This window comes from Cariama cristata, unplaced genomic scaffold (genome assembly GCF_000690535.1).
Source record: "Cariama cristata isolate BGI_N322 unplaced genomic scaffold, ASM69053v1 scaffold2189, whole genome shotgun sequence".
In the NCBI taxonomy this organism is placed as follows: domain Eukaryota; kingdom Metazoa; phylum Chordata; class Aves; order Cariamiformes; family Cariamidae; genus Cariama; species Cariama cristata.
The window spans coordinates 2188-21250 of record NW_009636128.1 but is presented as its reverse complement, the minus strand read 5'-3'; the positions used below and the strand labels follow the sequence as shown (position 1 = coordinate 21250).

General features: G+C 38.0%; 1 protein-coding gene across 2 annotated transcripts; it reads left to right on the top strand.

Annotated features, from left to right (window-relative positions):
* Positions 1-3902: 3902 nt before the first annotated feature.
* On the top strand, positions 3903-14903 carry SPG20 (spastic paraplegia 20 (Troyer syndrome)). Of its 2 annotated transcripts, XM_009707785.1 has the most exons (8): positions 3903-4733; positions 5854-6051; positions 7045-7149; positions 8946-9075; positions 9866-10060; positions 11021-11179; positions 11258-11348; positions 14526-14903. In XM_009707785.1, exons 1-8 carry the CDS (start codon positions 3903-3905, stop codon positions 14710-14712), a joined length of 1896 nt encoding a protein of 631 aa, XP_009706087.1. In that variant the 3' UTR covers positions 14713-14903. The 2 variants fall into 2 exon arrangements, with proteins under 2 accessions (XP_009706087.1, XP_009706088.1); XM_009707786.1 differs by lacking the exon at positions 7045-7149.
* The last annotated feature ends 4160 nt before the right edge of the window (positions 14904-19063 follow it).

Below are 19063 nucleotides of genomic sequence, written 5' to 3'. Positions count from 1 at the left end.
AGAGTGTCCTATCTCTGTCAGTCCGGATATTTAATCCTCTTAATAAGCTTTAGGCTTCATGTTTACCTTCTGGCAGTAAGATCCACCACTGAGCTATATATTTTTTTTTTTTTTACTATACATTATTTTTAATTAAGTTTGCTGCTTCAGAGGAAGGATGGACAGCCATGTTAGCTTACAGTATCAAATTGAACTCAAGTTTCCCTGTTGCACTGTAGCCTCCCTTGGTCGAGTCACTTAAAACCACAGAGTATATCTCTACTGATAAATGAAAAAGGGCCAAGGAATGAGCTCACACACTGGATTGATCTGTGATTATCTACAGTGCCCGTTAGCTGTTTTCTTAGCTCTGTTTTGGAACAGCTTTCTCCAGGACAAGTTCCTCTAAGTCTTAGCACTAAGTAGTACAGATCTGGGCCAATCTGTACCAGCCGTAGGACCAAAGGTTGGTTTGCGGCGCTCTCGTATTTAGTAATAAACACTTTGTCATTCATTCCAGCTTTAAAACAGACGAAATAAGACTCTGCATTGTACAGAAATAGATTACAGTAAATATTAAAACGTGCAGGGCACTTAAATGCTATGTAAAGATCGTACACTGAAAATAATAATGACGGAGGATCTTCCTCGTATATGATTCGATTGCTACTTAAATGTTCTGTTTCAGAGAATATTTCTTCTTGTGAGGGAGCAATCCAGTTGGCTTATTTACTTTATGCCATCCTTTATTTTGAATTAATTTTAGTAAATTAATAAGAATGAATTAAATTCAGCTCTTCAGGCTGACATGTAGTTATCTTGTGTTAAAATCTACTGTGAATTCCTTCCTCCATTTCCAAGCGCTTTGCCACCCAAATGCGTGGTTTGGTGGTAACTATACTGTACATATACTGCAGACTTGGGATGTTTCAGACAATCAGAGATGAGTTGCACGCTCCCGCTCTTCTGAATTGCTAAGCCGGCTTTTATATCCCCGCCATGCACTGGTGCTGGATATACACTGCTAGTGCTGACATCTCCGTTTTCTTACAGACCTTTTCTACTGTTAATAAAGACTGAGCTTTAGCAAGAGCAGAGGTGGTGACAGTGTGACAAGCATACAGTGAATAGTAAATTAATTCACTATTAAATTGAAATGTAGCTATGACTTCAGGATTTTACTTGATGTCTCTTCTTGTTCTATACTAACAATCACTAGCAAAAGAATTATTTAAAATTTGTGAAGTATCTTTGCCTTAGTCTCCCCCAGTGAAAACAAATCAAAAAACAGGGCAAAGTAGACTATGGTACTGCAGTTGTGTTCACACAAATGAATTGTTTACTTAAAGTCTTAAGAAGGGACTTTTTACAGGATTGGATTCACAGGCACTAAAAATGTCAAAACACTAAATTTTGCTCATAAAGAAGTAAACTGATGTTAGGTTAAGCACGTCTGTCTTTCTCAGTCTTCTAAACATTTTCTGTGTTTTGGAAACCTATGGTAATTTTTAAATCAGGGTTTTTTACTGTTAAATTGGTTTTTTTACCTTTATAACCTTCTTAAAAGGAAAAATGGATTTTTCATTAGTAAATACAAGTGTTGACACAAGATGATGTGGTTTGGGAGTCCCTAGGGTTTTTTTGCTCGCAAATAATTTGACTGTGCATATCTTACATGGTTAATATCTAGGTCATAAAATATATGACATGGTTAAGAATAATCTTTCATGTAAGGATCGAGCTATATTCACAAACTTTAGTTAGAGTTCTTTCCAATTACTTTCATTATAATTGCTTGCTGTTGTGCTGGTCAGAAGCATGCTTATAACTTCTAAATTGATGTCCTTGGTGGTTATTAAATATACAGTTATTCTTAGGCCAGTGTTGTTCTTCAGCTTAAATCAAAGATGCTGAGCCTATTCGCAGCAAGTGACTGCAATCAACCAGAAAAATCTCCTCTAGCCCACGACTGGTTTTTCTGCTACGTGATGGGGAATGTGCTGGGGTTGCTGCCGCTCCCCTCCACATGGGCTGCCTTCTCAATATGCCCTGTCATATTCCTAGCTACGTGTCCGCTGTTGGACTGAAATCACGCATCTTGTCTTTTGCATGAAACTGGATTCTGTCACATCATAAAAATACAGATGTGTTCCAGATTACATGGCATTTCTGTCATGGGACTGCGGATGCATGAGTTGCCTAAGTGCTGTCTGCATTTTGATCATAAAGGGTGTGGGAGTAGAGCGCAGCATTCCATCTTTGCCTCTTTAAAATCTTTTCATGACCTGCGCTTCTTAAGTTTCTCTGTTTTTGCTAAGTAGAGGAAGGATATTTTCCAGATTTTACATATTTATTTTTTTTACTTTGTTGATAGTTAGACTAAAACAAGAAGAGACATTAAATAAAGCTAAATGTTGGTACTATTTCAGGATTTTATTAAAAGTTTGGATTTCAATAGTTCTTCTTTCCAGATTTACTTTCTTCTTTTCCTCCAGTATATTTATAGAGACTAATCCAATCTCTTAGCCTTTGGTTTACTGGCTTGGTAAGGCAAACTTATGTCTCTCTAGGGAAGAGAAAAGTAGTTGATTGACCAGAAAAAAATCAGTAACCTTCGGCACACCTCTTCCTGTTCTGGTGCGGCTTTCTTGAACGTGTCTCAGTGCTGTGTGAGGTCTCAGCAATGCTGTGTACAGTGGCGTTAATGCTTCTGTATGTGTAATGGAAGCATTTTTATTTTTGCACTTTGGATTTTACTTACCCCCATATTTTCTGTAGCTTGCTATCATTGTGATTGACAGATGTCTCTAGATTTTCCTCCTTTCTTCCATCCATCTTGCAGCAGAGAATCATTGTTTTTCTTGAAAATTTTTATATAGTATCCCATTTTTGTTGTCCATGATCATTATTCTCTTCTAGTATAATAACCTGATTTTTCTGAATTGACAGTGCCTCTTAACACTGTCAGCAAAAAATGTCGCTGGAATTTTTTACATTGTATGTTGTAAACACTATCTTGGTCCAAGAGTGATTTGTATTTGCTGCATTTGGCCAAGACTGAAGATCTGCATTCAGTTAAAACAGTGATTTTACACATTTTAGAGTTCAAGTAAACCTATTGGACTCTTTTCTGCTCTTCAATTGTTGAAATACACATGAGGCAGTTTGAGGAATACATTCCAAAATAGACATAGAACCTGCAACCTTTTGTACCTATCGGTGGTACTTCCAGGTTTTTGTCACCTGTGGAGCAAGGAAGGGAAAACACCAGTTGTCACTTTATTTCCTTTACAGTGTGTATAAGTAATTCCCTGTTTTCATTTTGTAAAGCACAGCTTTAACTGCTAAAAGTTTTTCTTCCCAGTTCTGTGTGTTGGTGTTAGCTGAAGTTTATCGAGATTTGTTTAAATCTGTTGAGCGCTTTCCCTTCAGTTATTTAAATAAAAATATACTGAGTTTGTAAGTTCAGCCTTTCTTTAAATAGACAAAATGATAAGTGAATTTTTTAATAGCCTAGAGATTTTTTTTAGAAATATTATCAAAAGTAAAGTTATATTTTTAAATTATCTTTTTATTCCTATATTTGCTACTGATCTTAATACTTTTTAAGATGCAAAGTTTAATATCAGGCATGTCCATATTCTTCTGATGGTTAACTTTTAAGAAATACATGCCTGTGATGTAACTAGATGTGATGGTTATAAATTCCTTGCTGTCTTGGAATCACGTATTCTAAATCTGAAGTTTTTTTAGGAGATAACTGTAACACGTCAGACACCGTACAAAGCAACTAGATAACTTTCTGCTAATACATGCAGTATGGTCATCATTAGAAACTAATTAGAAGGCAGTTTATTCTAAGGTAAACATTGTTTGGCTTCATCTGTGAATAGTCTTAACATCTTTTATTCCCATTTGCAGTAATGGAACAACTACAGGATCCAGTTATGCAAGAAGATGCAAATATTAAAGCTATTAAGGAAGAGTACAGGAAAGCCTTTATTTTTATCAATAAAGGACTGAATACAGATGAACTAGGTCAGCAAGAAGAGGCAAGAAGTTACTATAAGCAAGGGCTTGACCACTTGCTCCGAGGAGTTAGCATTCCATCGCAGGGTCCTGCATGTGTAGGGTCCCAGTGGGAGTCTGCCAGGCAAATGCAAGAGAAGATGAGGGAGACCCTCCGAAATGTTCACACTCGACTCGGCATCCTAGACCAAAACACCCCACCGGTACAAGCAAGTCCTGCTGCGATGGATGCCCCTGCTGGGGTGCCCAAGTTGTACCCATCCATCCCCTCCAAAGAAAAGCCAGAAAGACCCCCTGCCCCTAATTTCGTGTTTGCACCAAGTCAGCCTCCTGCAGCAGATGGAAACGTTGCAAGTGTGAGCCAGGGGCACGTTCCAGCTATGAGTCCATCATCTGCGAAACCTCTTTGTCTGCCAAATGAAGCACCTCCTGCCTATACTCCTCAAGCTACCGATGGCCATTTTACTGTGTCTTACGGCACAGACTCTGGGGAGTTTTCTTCTGTAAGTGAGGACTACTACAATAAGTGTACTCAGCCACCTCCCCTTGAAAACCTGGGAGTGGATGCAGATGAGCTGATCTTGATTCCCCAAGGAGTACAGATATTCTTTGTGACTCCTGATGGGCAGGTTAGTGCTCCTTCATATCCTGGATATCTACGCATTGTGAAGTTCTTGGATACAGATAGTGAAATGGCCCGGAATCGTCCACCTGCATTCCTTCAGGTAACAGGAAAATAATTTTCTCCTTAATTAAATTTCCAGAACTGTCATAAAACTGTAAAAGGCAATCTTCTTAAGTTCTTGCTCTTCTGAACCTAAATCTCTGTGTGATAATATGAAGGACGTTATAGCTGTTGGACAAATGGTTTCCTGCAAATACATAGTTTTATGACTTCTTCTGTGAAAATCACCTCTGTGTCTTCCCAAGGTTGTCGAGTGTTGACTGTTCTGGTGAATTCCGTTTTCTGAAGGAGTAGACTTAACATGTCTTTTCATTTAGTAAAATTAACTTCCTTTTCCTCACACAGAGAAGACATGTTGATTCACCTCTTGTAACATGTGAGTGTAAAATGGTGTTGCGCACTACCCACTTCAGTCTCAACTAGTGATAAGGTATTGCAGTTAGGACAACTGATAAATTGGAATTTCAGGGCCCACGTTAATCCAGACTCTGAACTACAAATAAAACACATGCATTATTTGGATTTTGTCAGTCCATGCTTGCTTTACGTGGACACATTCTGTAACGTGCATTGTGTTTCCAGTTTGGTTTTGCACTTTGGATCTCCTTGTTGCTGCTAAGATTGGCTGTTGAAAGCCTCATCCGCGAAGGGGAAACTCAGAAGAACAAATAAAAACTGCTTCCTGGGTTTGGGTCTGCTGGCTCACCTCCACCTGCGTTAGCAGTCTTCAGCAGTCGGCCAGCGACAGGCGACAGTTCTCTTGATCCTATCCTATAAACCGGTCCTGAGAGCTACAGGGAGTTACAGGCGCTGTGAATGCTGACGTGTTTGGCAGTGCATTTCATCTGTTTCTACACCTGGGCCTCAAGACTAGTCTGTAGTTAAGAGGCTACCTGCCTGAATCACAGTCCTGTGAAAATTAGTGTTTTCTCTATATTAGACTGTCAGAGCTAATCAAGAGTGGTATTTCCAAAGTCAAGTGGGTTTTTTGGTTTTGGGTTTTTTACTTTTTTTTTTTTTTTTTCAAGATGACACGAGGCTTTTTTATTTTTCTTACTAAACTTTATGGAAAACCAAGTTTGTGGTGCTTATCAGTACGTTCTGCCTGCCTTTCTTTTTAAAAGGTTCCTTTAATTCCTTTATGGACGTATCTTTTCTAGGTTTGTGACTGGTTGTATCCTCTAATGTGTAACCAGTCTCCTGTTCTGTGCTGCAATACTGGAGTCTACATGTTCCCTGACACGATGTCCCAGATACCAGGGTCCTACGTGGGAGTAGTGCTGTCTTCAGAACTTCCAGCAGCTGACAGAGAGCTCTTTGAGGATCTCTTAAAACAGATGTCTGACCTTCGAATCCAGGTAAATTTCTGGGCTGCCTGTTTTACGCCAATAAGGAAAAGTGTAAATGATCAATATATTCTCCCATTTACAGTTAGTTTTGTAAAACTGTGAAGTTCTGTGTCTTGCTTGGTAAGCTCACCAGTGAGAAATAGATCAAGTAGCCAAGATTAAGCAACCTAGTGATGAAACCGTAGGCCCTGTGAGATGGAAGGACGGAAGGTTTAAAATACTAAATTGTAAGCACCAAGAGAAATTGGAGACCATTTTGTATATGTTCTCTATTTACCTATAAGATAACATAGGACCGAAAATGAAAGTTTGTGTTCAGAAGAAAGCAAGTTTTTCTTCTTCTGTTGCGCACACTCTTTGTGTAGTTTTGATGATACCATTCTTGGAATATTGTGCCCAAATGTGTTTATAGTTCAAAAATGCTAAGCTGCTTCAGAGAAGACCTGTGAAAATAGCATGTACCTCAAAAATCTGCCTTCAAATGGGATCTCAAAATTGCATTAAGATATTGACAGGTAGAGAAAATAGAAAAAAAACATAGTCTAACAACGGTGCGGTAACATACAGTGACTGGAAACAAGGTGAAAAAATGTTATTGTAGGAGCCCTGGAGCAGCATTTCAGGAAGAATGGTAATCAATAACTACTTAAAAGCTCATAGCAAGATTATGTCTTTTCATGAAAGATAGAATCTTGTTGAATCGCCAAGATCTGAATGCAGCGATGGTGAAGGACCGGTTTGCAGCATGCCATGGGGGTGGAATTCTGTTATGGTATAAATCCTGTAAAATTTGGCAGGGAATTTCACTAGCACAGGAGGCCACTAATTTTTACTTAAAAGGGAAAAGAACTACAGAATTATGTGGTGTTTCAGTGCAGGACTTGGTGGATAAAATTCTGTCATCTTTCCTGAGTAGCAGTAGTTCAAATCGGATATCTCATTAGTTCCTTATTGTCCTAAAATTCCATGTTTTTGTTAATGTTCCCTGATACAATGTCACAGGTGCCAGGATCCCATGAGAGAGTAGGGTTATCTTCAGAGCTCCCAGCAACTGAGAGAGCGCATTTTGAAGATAAATTTAAACAGATGTCTGGCCACAAAGTCCAGGTAAATTGCAGGACAGTGATTCCAAAATTTTATAGTAAGAAAAAAAAAAAATTTCTCACTGGAATACATGTTAGAACTGCTGAGATTCCAGACTTGATTGACAGCAGCAATGTATGCCGTGCCCTGTGGGGTTTTTTTGGTTGTTTTTTTTGTTTGGTTGGTCATTGTTTTTCTTTTTTTAAGAGCCAATTTAGTTACTGCAGGCTACCACATTTTGCAAATCAGCAGATTTTGGGAGTTTTAAAAACTGTGATATAGCACAAATATTTCAAAGCCTAGCCTGGTCGTCATTTAATGTGGCTGTTTTACATAGTACTCATGAGGATCTAACAACTAATGTAATTACAGTATTGAGTCACCTGTTGTGCTAGAAATCCATTTCTGGTCCTTAGAAGTCTCGTTAACTGTTTTTCTACATAGTGACGCAAACTGTGGTGTAACTAAATTATATCTGGAACATAGTTTTATTTTTTTAATTGTTTTTGTTTGTTTATTTGTTTTTTAGCTGCAGCTGTGTATTAAGGTTATTTGTCCTGCCCAGCTCCCAAAAGTGTTTTGGTCACATGCTAAAGACATTTCTTGAACATGAGATATCACACTGCTGTCGAGTGTAATTGATGAGATAGTACATGTCAGTGATACATTGTTAACCTTCTGGATAGCAACCGTCTAAATCTTAACCTACTCTTTTCTGTTAATTTTGGTTTTGTTTTGGTTTGCTGCAACAGTTATCTTTGTGCAATACCCTGCTTTTATTTCCGGTAAATATTTCAGAGGAATCTAAGAATTCCATGTAATACCAAATATTATTCTATATTGTGTTTTCGAGTCTACTCATAGGTTTCATCTATGAATGCTTTCATTTGACTCTTTTACACTAAACAAAAAGGTTTTTCCTTTCTGTCTATCATTAACTAGCAGTGTTTTCAATCATCAAAATGTTTGTTTTTTTTTTTTTTTTTTACTTCTACATTGGAAAAGTCCTAAAAATAGAATCCTAATGAAAACCTAAATCTGTTACATTTTTTTTGCTTTCTGTAATTAAAGTTTAATTATACATTGTCTGTGAGCTGTGTAAAGTGGTGGTACACTTTTTAGAAACACTAACCAGACTGTGGTGGTGGTTGCTATGTTTGAATGATTAACATCTACTCCAGAAACTGTAGTGTTTGACATGAAATCACACAGAACCTATCCACCCAACTTTAAATGGGGAGCAGTATCATGCAGAGCTTGATGTGTTCCTTGGTTGTGCCAGTCTGGAAAAGCATCAACAGCACATAGAATGAATAATCTCCTTTATTTTTGAATTTGGGAGGAAAGGATGAGGAGCAGAACAACTAGAACAGCTGCATTCTTTTAGTGCAGCTGGATTCTCTGACCAAAGACTGCAGTTCCCACACTGAATAACAACAGAGTTGACTTCCCTCTGAGAAGATAAAAATGATAGATGGCCAAATCTCTTATCTTTTTTGCTAGTTAACTTGTACTATAAGTTTTCTCAACTTAGCTTCTTGACCATATGGCCATGTTGGCAAGCAAATCTTTTCACTGTAACTGGATGAAGAAAGCGTACAGAAAATGCTGAGCTGTCTGATAAGCTTTTTTGAATGCATAGCATTTCTGTGCAAAAGTAGTTGAATCACAAATTTCCCTTTAGTTTCTGTACGCTTACCAAGGAATACACATCATTAGCATTTTTTGATAATGGATCTGTATGATCTACAACATCTAAAATGGAAATCCTGATGATACATTGTGAAGTAGATTCTCAGATGTTTACTTTCACTTGTTAGCCTTCAGAAGCCTCTAGTGATGCAGTTAATTTGCCTCAGACTGTACATATCCAACCACAACCTGAAGGAGCGGAAAATCAGAAAGAGTTGCCAGAATGGAGTGAGAAAGTTGCCCATGGAATCTTGTCAGGTACTGTTGTAATAAGAGGATTATGTTGAATATAAACCTCTGTGAGTAACATTTAAACAGTATTTTCACCTAAATGCATGTGTGCTGGTAGAAACTGAGTGGTCAGAAGTAGTTGTTCACCAGTTCCAGATGTGATCATCTAAAGAATACTTTGAGCTTTTTAAAAAGAATGCAGAATTCAAATCCATTGCCAACAGTCTTGTTCGTTGTACATGAGTTAGGCTCCTCATTTGACTGTATGTTAGGATATTGCTCCCTGTGACTCAAACCACTGTGACAGAACACTTTTACTCATGTATGAGCAGTTATACTAAAGCAGGCATCTATTGCGATTTCTGCAGATGAACATTTTTTTTTTCCCTCTGAGAACCTTTGGAATATACTAATGCCCACCGGCTGATTGTAATAAATATGAATCTGCTTGGAGGGCTAGAGGGTTGGGTTGTATGTTTTCAGAATGTTAATGGCTTTGAGATGTGCAGTTCTATCACTTCTGACCCAGCTGGGGCTTGGATATCTATTAAAAAACTGAGTATCTGTATTAAGCTGACACTTGGATGGGGGCTGGCTGTATTAAACTTAAATAAAGGGAATTAAAAAAATGTGGGTGGTGTACGAGCAGAAATTGCTGGAGGAATTCATGCTGGCTCATTCAGGGAAGAGTATAATTGCAGACTGTGTAATCAGAAATGTTTCTAAAGTCAGTGTTGCTGAGGCAGAGGAAGGAAAGCTGTAGGAATCATAGTCTGTAAAATTGTACATTCTAAGAAAAGCAATTTTTGCCTTGAAGGTGCATCTTGGGTAAGCTGGGGCCTAATAAAAGGAGCAGAATATACTGGTAAAGCTATCCACAAAGGAGCCTCTAAACTGCGAGAACACATTCAGCCAGAAGAAAAACCTCTGGAGGTCAACCCAACTGTGGCAAAGGGGCTTCATGTAGCAAAACAAGCTACTGGCGGAGCTGTGAAAGTCAGCCAATTCTTAGGTAAAAATTTCCATCTCACAGTATATTATATTTTTGCCTTAAACAATAAATATTCTGTAAAATGAGAGCAGGTTTCTCTAGCTAATGAACTAGAGGGGGACTGACTTGATGAAATCCAGAGATCAGTAGTTTGTGTCTAGTTATCCCCTGCTAGAGACATGCTTTAGGACTAAAATTTATTATATGGCCTTGAGGCATCTTCTTTTTCCTAAAAGAATAGTCTGTAGAGTCTTAAATTTGGCATGCTTTTCTAAGTTTTAGACAGTTTAGTTGATAACCATGTGTTTTAAAAGCTGTACTGTCACTGGTTACTGACATATTGTACCACTAGAGAATGTGTGTGTGCATGGTTTTAAACACGCAGACCTGAAATAAGTCTATTAGAGTATGTATAAACTTGCAGATAGAAGTGACTTGCTGTTCAGAGGTGCTTGGTAACCCTAGCAGCTCTGAGAAACTTTATTCTGTTATTTATTTGCATTAATGTTAAAATTTGGAGTCTAGTGACTCATCCAAGTTTAAAAGCAAATTGTGCTGAAAGTTATAAAACTACTTTGAAGAGCTGGAATGATTGTAAGAAAGACTTCTCCAGAAGACAAGTTAGGAAAGAAACAGCTTGTTCCTTATCTGCAAGTTGGGGATAACAAAGCAATGGAAACAGTTTCTTGAAATTTGAGCGTGAGACCTGTATGTATTTCTTTTAAAGTGCTTTTTAGCTGTAAGACTAACCTTACTTGTTTCTTAGGAATTGGAGGTCTGCAGAATCTGAAAAAAGAGGTTGCTTCTGTATCAGTTGGGTACTTAAGTGTGGATTAAAGTATGTCTTTCAAATAAGCATATTTAAATAGAAGCAACACTTAAGACTTCAGTGAAGCTTACTTTTAATTAGGAGTAAGGACTTTTAAAGAAAGATGTTCTACGTTCTTACTAAATAATCTGCATACTGTTGTTTTATGGTAGTTGAGGGGGTGTGTTCTATAGCAAGCTGTGTCGGAAAGGAGCTGGCTCCACACGTGAAGAAGCATGGCAGCAAATTAGTTCCAGAATCCCTTAAGAAAGATAAAGATGGCAAATCCACTTTTGATGGTGCTCTGGTGGTAGCAGCAAGTGGAGTTCAAGGTAATAAAAATTCCTTATACTTTTTTAATTGCTTACTTTTCAATGCTATGAACTCAAAGAAGCTGTTCATTTTCACAGGGTTTTCAACAGTGTGGCAAGGTTTAGAAAGTGCAGCAAAGTGCATTGCTAAAAGTGTTTCAACTGAGACTGTAAAAACTGTCAAATACAAGTAAGTTATGTTTTTATTGGTTTCATCTTCTACAGCGTATTGTCATTGTGTTTGAATACTGGCAAAAAAAAAAGCGTATGGAAGTGCAGGGAAGCTAACTGAAATACCTGCTTTGCTCTAATTATGCAGCACATGGTGAGCTGCTAAGTGCACAGTAATGAGCATCTCCTGTAAGTAAAAATAGGAAATGAGTCAATGATTATGGTAAGTATTTATTTTTTTTTTTAGCTCTCTTCTAGAAGTATTACAGCTTTGGGCTGTGTTACAAATAATGTTCAGATTTATATCTTTGCTCTACAGTATAATGTAATTATGAAAAAAGTTACTGGTTTAAGCCTCTCAGCTCTGATCCTGAATTTATGTAAACTTAGCTAAATTTAAGAAAAATGGAAGAACATCATCTATCAGCAGGTCTGGCTAAAACGAGAAGGTACAAAAAAGAAAATTGTGTAAGGAAATCTAAGGCATAAATAGCAATAATAGGATAGCCTCAACTTGCAAAATACAGATGTTCTTAGAAAAAGATAATGGAGGAAGATAGTAACATTTGGGATTAAGATGATGTTACTAAGGTGATGGAAAGACCAAAGTTGAGTGCACGTACTGAAAGATGCTGTGGAGAATAAGGGAATATACTGAAATAACTGCAAACCGTATGAAATGCACCCCTCGCAAAAAGTGCAATAGGTGTAATAGAAAGTGAAGAGTAAGCAAAAGCGTGTAGGTTAAATCGAATCGGTGATAAGTGTAGCAAAAGAGATGTTGAAAAGGCTACTAGCAGAAGGTAACAAGGTAAATATCAGCATAGAGTATGAAGTGGATTGGCATTCAGGGTTGTGTTGTGATGCATTTCAAATAGGAGGCTAAATAGTGAAGGTCTAGTCAGTGGTGCTTTATTGCTAACGTTTCAGTTTGTTTTCAGTAGGAATGTCAGGAGGTATTGTATTGGTATTCGTTTCATGTAAATTCACATTAATGTTTTTGTTTTAGATATAACAATAAGAAATACAGAGATGAGCAGTCAACAGCCACTAAGAGTGAAAAACAATAAGTAATTAAATGTTGCAGTTAATTACAATACAATTGAAAATATTTGATATGTGATCTTTAAAATCTATCTGTATAAATGTATTAAAATTCTATGTAATATCTGTTTGGAAGCTGTTTTTTGTTTTAGCAACAAAGATTTCTGCCACTCAAAATACTTCATAAATTCCACTTAATGGAAACAAAGCTAAAGGAGCATCATCACAGTGTGGCTAAATCAACAAAAAACTCAGCTAAAACTTAGCCGCAATACCTTTGCGGATGGAATTATAAAGAGATGCTCATCATATGTGCATGTTGATCAGAATTGGGGGAAAATGTAGCTTCCAAAGTAATATTTCTGCCAAAGTACCGTGCTACTACCTTGGAGGCTTTTTACAACCATTTAAATAACTGCAGTATCTGCATCTGCCCAACTTTTTTCTTAAAACATAAAAAAAAGTTACAAATGATGCAGTTGAGACAGGCAAACTGAAAAATCAGTTATCAAATATTAAAAAATTGTTAGTCTAACTGTATTGGATAAGCTACAGTCTTACTCTAAACGAGGTTATCTATTTTACTGATGTTATATAAAACTGGCTTATGGTGTTCCTGAGGTGAAAAGAACTAATTAAATTGACAAATACTGCACTTTTGCTGTGAGATTAACTCTGTGATCTGCAAATCCAATGTTGGTGATTCAAGGCTGTTGCTCTATCAGAGAATTAAAAACAAAACAAAAAAAGCACTATTTTTTTATTCAGTTTCATTGTTGGTTCCAGCCATTATGCCGTGCCTCCTGTACTGATAATGTGATAGGCTTTTGGATTCTTTGATATTCTGTGCTTTTCTCTAGCCTTATTTGGAGGTCCTCAAAGAATCTCTGGTCATGAGAAGCACAGGGAAAAAAGTAACTCTGCTAACTGCTGGGATTCTGATGCTGCCAGAAATACTTCCCTTTGGCCTGGTTTGTCTGATTACAGTGCTCTCTGGGGAAATGGCTGGCTGCCTGGAACAGCTGGAGTTACTGCTCTCACCATGCTCTTGTCCTGCTTCAGTACACTCTCTCTACTGGCATAGATGTGTACCTTTTCTCACAGTTGAGTAATTAATGTGAGACTGCCGACTTGCCCCCTAAAGCATAAAGAAGCTGGACCCCGCAGCCCAGTGGAAAGACCAGAGGTTTATCTCTTAGTAATTTTCATCATATCCTCAAGATAGCTTCGTTGAGCTTTTTGAGGTTTTGTATGACTTCTCCTTTTTCCCCCACTCCTTCCCCTTTGCCACTGAATTGATTCCAGGTTACTTCAGATAAGTTTTCACTGCACAATGGAATTTTTTTTTAAGGACTTTGCTACCCTTCAACATGTAAGCATAGCTGTGTCAGCAATTCTCTGTACCCAGGAGACGTGTTAGACTGTCTGGGTTAATTTGCTTGAGCACAGTGGCGCAGTACATCAGTGAGTCTACTTTTGGGACTTTGAACTAACATGCCAATGTGTTGCTGTTACACCAGACGTAGTATCATAGTATGCCATGTAGAGACAGGCAAAGCTGATGTAAGACAAGTACTAACCAAGCTCTATTCCGGCAGTGGTGGTACCAACTGAGGAAAAAAAAAAAATGTCTGAGGTGATTCTGGTCCCTTTTTCTCTAACAGGTGAAAAGGCAGGACAGTGTTTGCCCTCCCTCTTCTTCAGTGCTTCCACCCATGGTACAGACTGAGAAGGTTTAGCAGCTGGAAGAGTGAGGACTTATGTGGGGATATAGAGGGTATTAGGAATTTTACCTAAGAACTTAGGTGAAAAAGTACTTAGAAGTTATTGCACACAACTTCCCCCAGCCCACCTGCCCTTATGGTTCCATAGATAAGCCTTCTATTCTTCAAAACTAGAGAGGAAGGAGGGAGAAAGACTGGAAGATTTTTTTGAGGAAAAGGGCATATTGGTATCTTGAATGAGTAATCTGTCTGATAGAGGAGCAGCCCTTACTCAAACTGCTTGGTAATGTCTAATTTTATTCTTTAGACATTCAGGCTGTGTGCTTATTGTTTGTTTTGGTAATGCTTAGATTTTTGCTTTCCAAAGAATTCCAGTGAAGATTGAAATACTAAGTATACAAATCTACAAAACTGCTATCTTTCTTAAGGTATGGAGATGATGCTGGCCATGCTACAGACAACGCCATGAATTCTGCAATCAATGTTGGTGTGACAGCATTTAACATTGACAATATTGGTATCAAAGCTGTTGTAAAGAGAACTGCAAAGGAAACGGGCCATGCTGTGTTAGATGAATATAAAGTACTGGATAATGAGAAGAAGGATAAAAAATGAAAGCAATGAAATATATCTCAAAGCCTTACATTAGAGGTGAAACTTCCTATTTAGAAGTAACTACATTGCTAATCTGCAGTTTAACACAAATCGCACTGTACTTTTCAAGGAACTTTTACTTAATTTGACATGAAAATGTACAAGTAGGGAGGGCATTTGTAGAAAGAAAAATGAACATTGTCTTAACTCCTGTATTGAACAAGGGTTTTAAACAACTGGATCAGGGCTTCAGACAACTGGAAGGATATGAGTTTGCCGTTAATAAACTTGCCTCTGTAAGCATTTTTTCAAAATATAGTATGGAATAATAGATTAGTATAGAAATACTATTGTGAATATTTTTGTAATACTTTATATTTGTAAAGAAGGTGGTGATACAGAACAAATGGGATTACTAATTCTGGAACAAAGAGGATTACTAGTTTTGTTTTTTAACTATCCTTCAGAGTTAGTTTTAGTAAAGCAGCTTTGCTTATTTAATATGCACTACTAAAATAAGCTTTGTGGTTCATTGTTTTGTAGAGAATTTCCCTTTTCAGCTACCAAACAGCTAATCTCATCCAAAGAGATTCACGTTAGAAGAAATGAAAGATGAACCTCAGGTAACTAGGTAGTTATTCCCTTTAAAACTTTTATTTTTTTTCATCCAGCATATAAGCAAACCAAAGATACCAAGCATTTCTTCTAAAAGAGGGTATTTACAGCTCTAGAAAAATGTATTCTCCAGTTGACTTGATAAGGAATATACAGAGATTCTTTGAAATTGAGATTTTTATGTAGAGACAATAAGTATGTTTTTGCATAAATTAAAGTATTTTTCTGTAAAAACATTCTATAAAGCACACTGGGAACTTCTATGCATTCTGTACTTTTCAGCCAATCCAGAAAGATTCAGAGTATATATCATGGCCTCCTAATGGCAGACAGTATGTATTTGCTTCAACAAGTAGTTCTAACAGGCAGCATCTTTATTCCATTAAATTCATAGTTGCACAAGATATGTCTTTAAAGGGAATGAAGACAAGGCCTTTTAATGAAGAGCTGCGTGTGGAATGGAATAGACACTACTGTGTAGGTTTTTCATCCTGTTCCTAGTGCAGTGTGAAATAACTCCATATGTAGAACCCTTGAGATGCTTTTACACTGCTACTTATTTAACAGTTCATTAGTGAGTTTTAAAGCTGCTACACATTCTAATATTGGCTGGACCTGCAGCAAAACAGAACACCATCAATTTACAGCTTGCTTCCATTTCATGTAAATGGAGAAAATAACTATAAATGGTTGTTAGCAAATGGTATTTGCATCAGATTGAAAAAATACAGTAACAACTAATGTCTGTTAGAATGCTAATTTGCACATTTTGTGGTAGCTACTGTAGGTGTGTACTTAGGGTGAGAAATGTGAAACAAAGGATCTAACCACTTGAAGTGTAACTTTGATTTATGGAAATAAAGATGAAATTAAAATTGGTTAATCTGTGCTTGGCCTTTTTATGATGTGAAGCTACTGTATGGATCAGTGAGTGGAAAGACCAGGACTTCTTCTGAAGTAATAAAAGAGCAGTATTGAGGTATGTCTACGATAGAAACAAGCTCATCAATTAGAGCTTAAAATATTTCAAACTAAAAAGGTCTGTCAGAAGTACACTACAACAATTTCTGTTACTACAGTCTTGTCAGTAAGCGTAACCAGTTTAAGGCTACTAAAGACTTGATGCTAGCAAAAGCATTTTTGTTATTATGAACTGCATTTACAACAGGGATGGATGTATTTGTATCTTTCTCCCTCCTGTTTTGGTTTTGCATATAGCTCATGCCCTTTAGTTTCATCTAAAAACCATCAGAACAAGAAGTTGCATTAAAACAACAGTTAACATCAAAGTGTTACAGTCTTCAAGACACCAAGTTGTAGCGTACTGAGCAAAGTAAGATTTAAATGCCATCAGAATCAGGCAAGGATTGTTGTCCTGTTCAGCCTGCTGTTGTTCTCTTTGTAGGTACTCAGTCTTTCAAATTTGTCTCAAAGTTGATTAAAGCTATTTTTTTAAATAACACCTATGCCATTTTACGGTTTTTGATGTGATATATCTGTGGTCTTCCCTTTTACATTGTTCCCAAGTTTGGTTGATTCTCACTGCTGAAGGTATCATGCTGTTGAACTTACCCTGCTTCAGCTGTCCCTACTTGGGCCCTGGGCAGCACATTCACAGGCTTCTCCTCCCTTTCTTTACCATATCCAACAGCCTTCACACACTTAATGCCTTACCTCAGCTCTCCCTTCTATACGCTGTACGCACTAAGCTCCCTAAGCCTCCTATCTTAGGTTCATTTTCTATTCCCAGCATGGTTTTGTTTCTCCTTTGAACACTGAACCTCTTTCGATGTATGGCAGTCCTAGAAGTAGTCTTACGAAGCTGTTTACCGAGTGAACTGCTCCCTGATTTCCTAATGCATTCCTATTTCTAAATTAATTTATTTAGAGTCTTTTCTGCTACAATATTGGCCTCAAATCTTGTCTTGAGAAGATTACTTTTAATGACCTCTAAGGCCTTCTAAGCTACTGCTGTCTCTGGCATCTTCATCATTCCAGAGGTATGAACCACTGTTCTTACCTCAAGTCTAAACCCCTGCATTTGAATGGATTCCTCTAGATTCTGAGGGTTGGTTGGTTTGGTTAATGCTGATTTAAAAACACCTTGGCATAGCCTATTTCTTAATATTCCCTGACAAACTAAATCTGTAATCCTTTAAAAAGAATTGGTAAAACTACCTTCCACTAAAACGTGCTGACCAGCTCACCATAGGATGGTGTAGGTTGGAAGGGACCTCCAGAGGTCCCAGACTAGAGAGGTCTGTAATCCAGCCTCCTTCTCAAAATGGGTCCAGCTGGAGCACAGTATTCTGTGTCAGTTCTGCTCACATTCTTATTATCTTCAAGGATGGGGACTTTACAGCCTCTCTGGGCAACCTTTGTCAAGTTTTACTCTGGTGAAGGTAAATATTTCTGCTTTACACTGGGCCAAAAATTTTTATATGCACTTGGGTATATTGCTGCTTATCTTTCCATAGCACACATGGGAGAAAAGTCTGGCTTCTCCATCTTCTCTACACCCTCCTTTTACGGAACTGTTGACAGCACTAAGATCTCCTTACGCCTTCTCTTCTCCAGGCTGAACACAGCCCACGTGTGCCAGCCCCTGACCTAAGGCAGCCCTTATGATTTCTTTGGGAGCCCAAAGTGAAGTGCTCCAGCATGTGGTCCCATGAGTGCTGAACAGAGCAGAACTACCTCCCTCACCTTCCTGGCTGAGCTCTTGCTCACGCAGCCCAGGAGGCCGTTGGCCTTGTTTGCTGCAAGGTGCATTGCTGGCTCGTGGCCACGTTGTTCACAAGGGACCCTTGCATCTTTTCCTATGAAGCTGCGTTCTAGTTACTACTTGGATATTAGGAAGAACTTCTTCACTGTAAGAGTCGTTAGGCATTGGAACAGGCTCCCCAGGGAGGTGGTGGACTCACCATCCCTGGAGGTGTTCAAAAAACATTTAGATGTGGCACTTCGAGACATGGTTTAGTGGGTTTAGCGGGCATGGTGGCATTGGGTATATGGTTGGACTTGATGATCTTTGAGGTGTCTTTCAGCCATAATGATTCTATGATTCTACTCTATGATTCTATTCTATTGCTCCCAGCCTGTACTGATCCATGGGCTTTTCCCATCCCAAATGTTGGAGTTTGTATTTGCTTTTTGTTGAATTTTATTGGGTTCCTTTCAGCAGCCTGTTACTCCAGGCTGTACACCCTGCTTTGAATGGCAGCCCTGCCCATCTGCATGGTGACTTCTCTCCTCAATTTATCACCATCGGCAAACTTCCTCAGAGTATGCTCAGTCTTCTGGGTTGTTAATAAAGAATTAAAGGTATTGGCTCAGGTATTGATCCCAGAATCCAGCAGTCATACTGCTGACCACCACATTTTAAGCCTGATGGCCCAGCCAATTTTCCAGCAACCTTATTTCCCAGTTATCTGATCTCTAACTTGCCAATTTGGCTATAAAGGTACTATGGGAGACTATATCAAAGTCCTTGGTAAAGTCAAAATATGCAACATCCACCAGTTTCCCCTTGTCCACAGAGCCAGTCATCATACCCTAGTTACTGGTGCTACAGAAGTAACTACTTCTTTATAAAAATTAATTTATGTCATAATCCAAATGTTTGTCTTCAGCAACTGGTCTACCTTGCTTTTAAGCAACTCTAGCTGTTTATTGCCTTCACATAATCCAAAGATACGTATTTAAGTATAAAATTCTGTTTTCAAACCACATTGTGTTGTGACAAGTTTCCTAACTT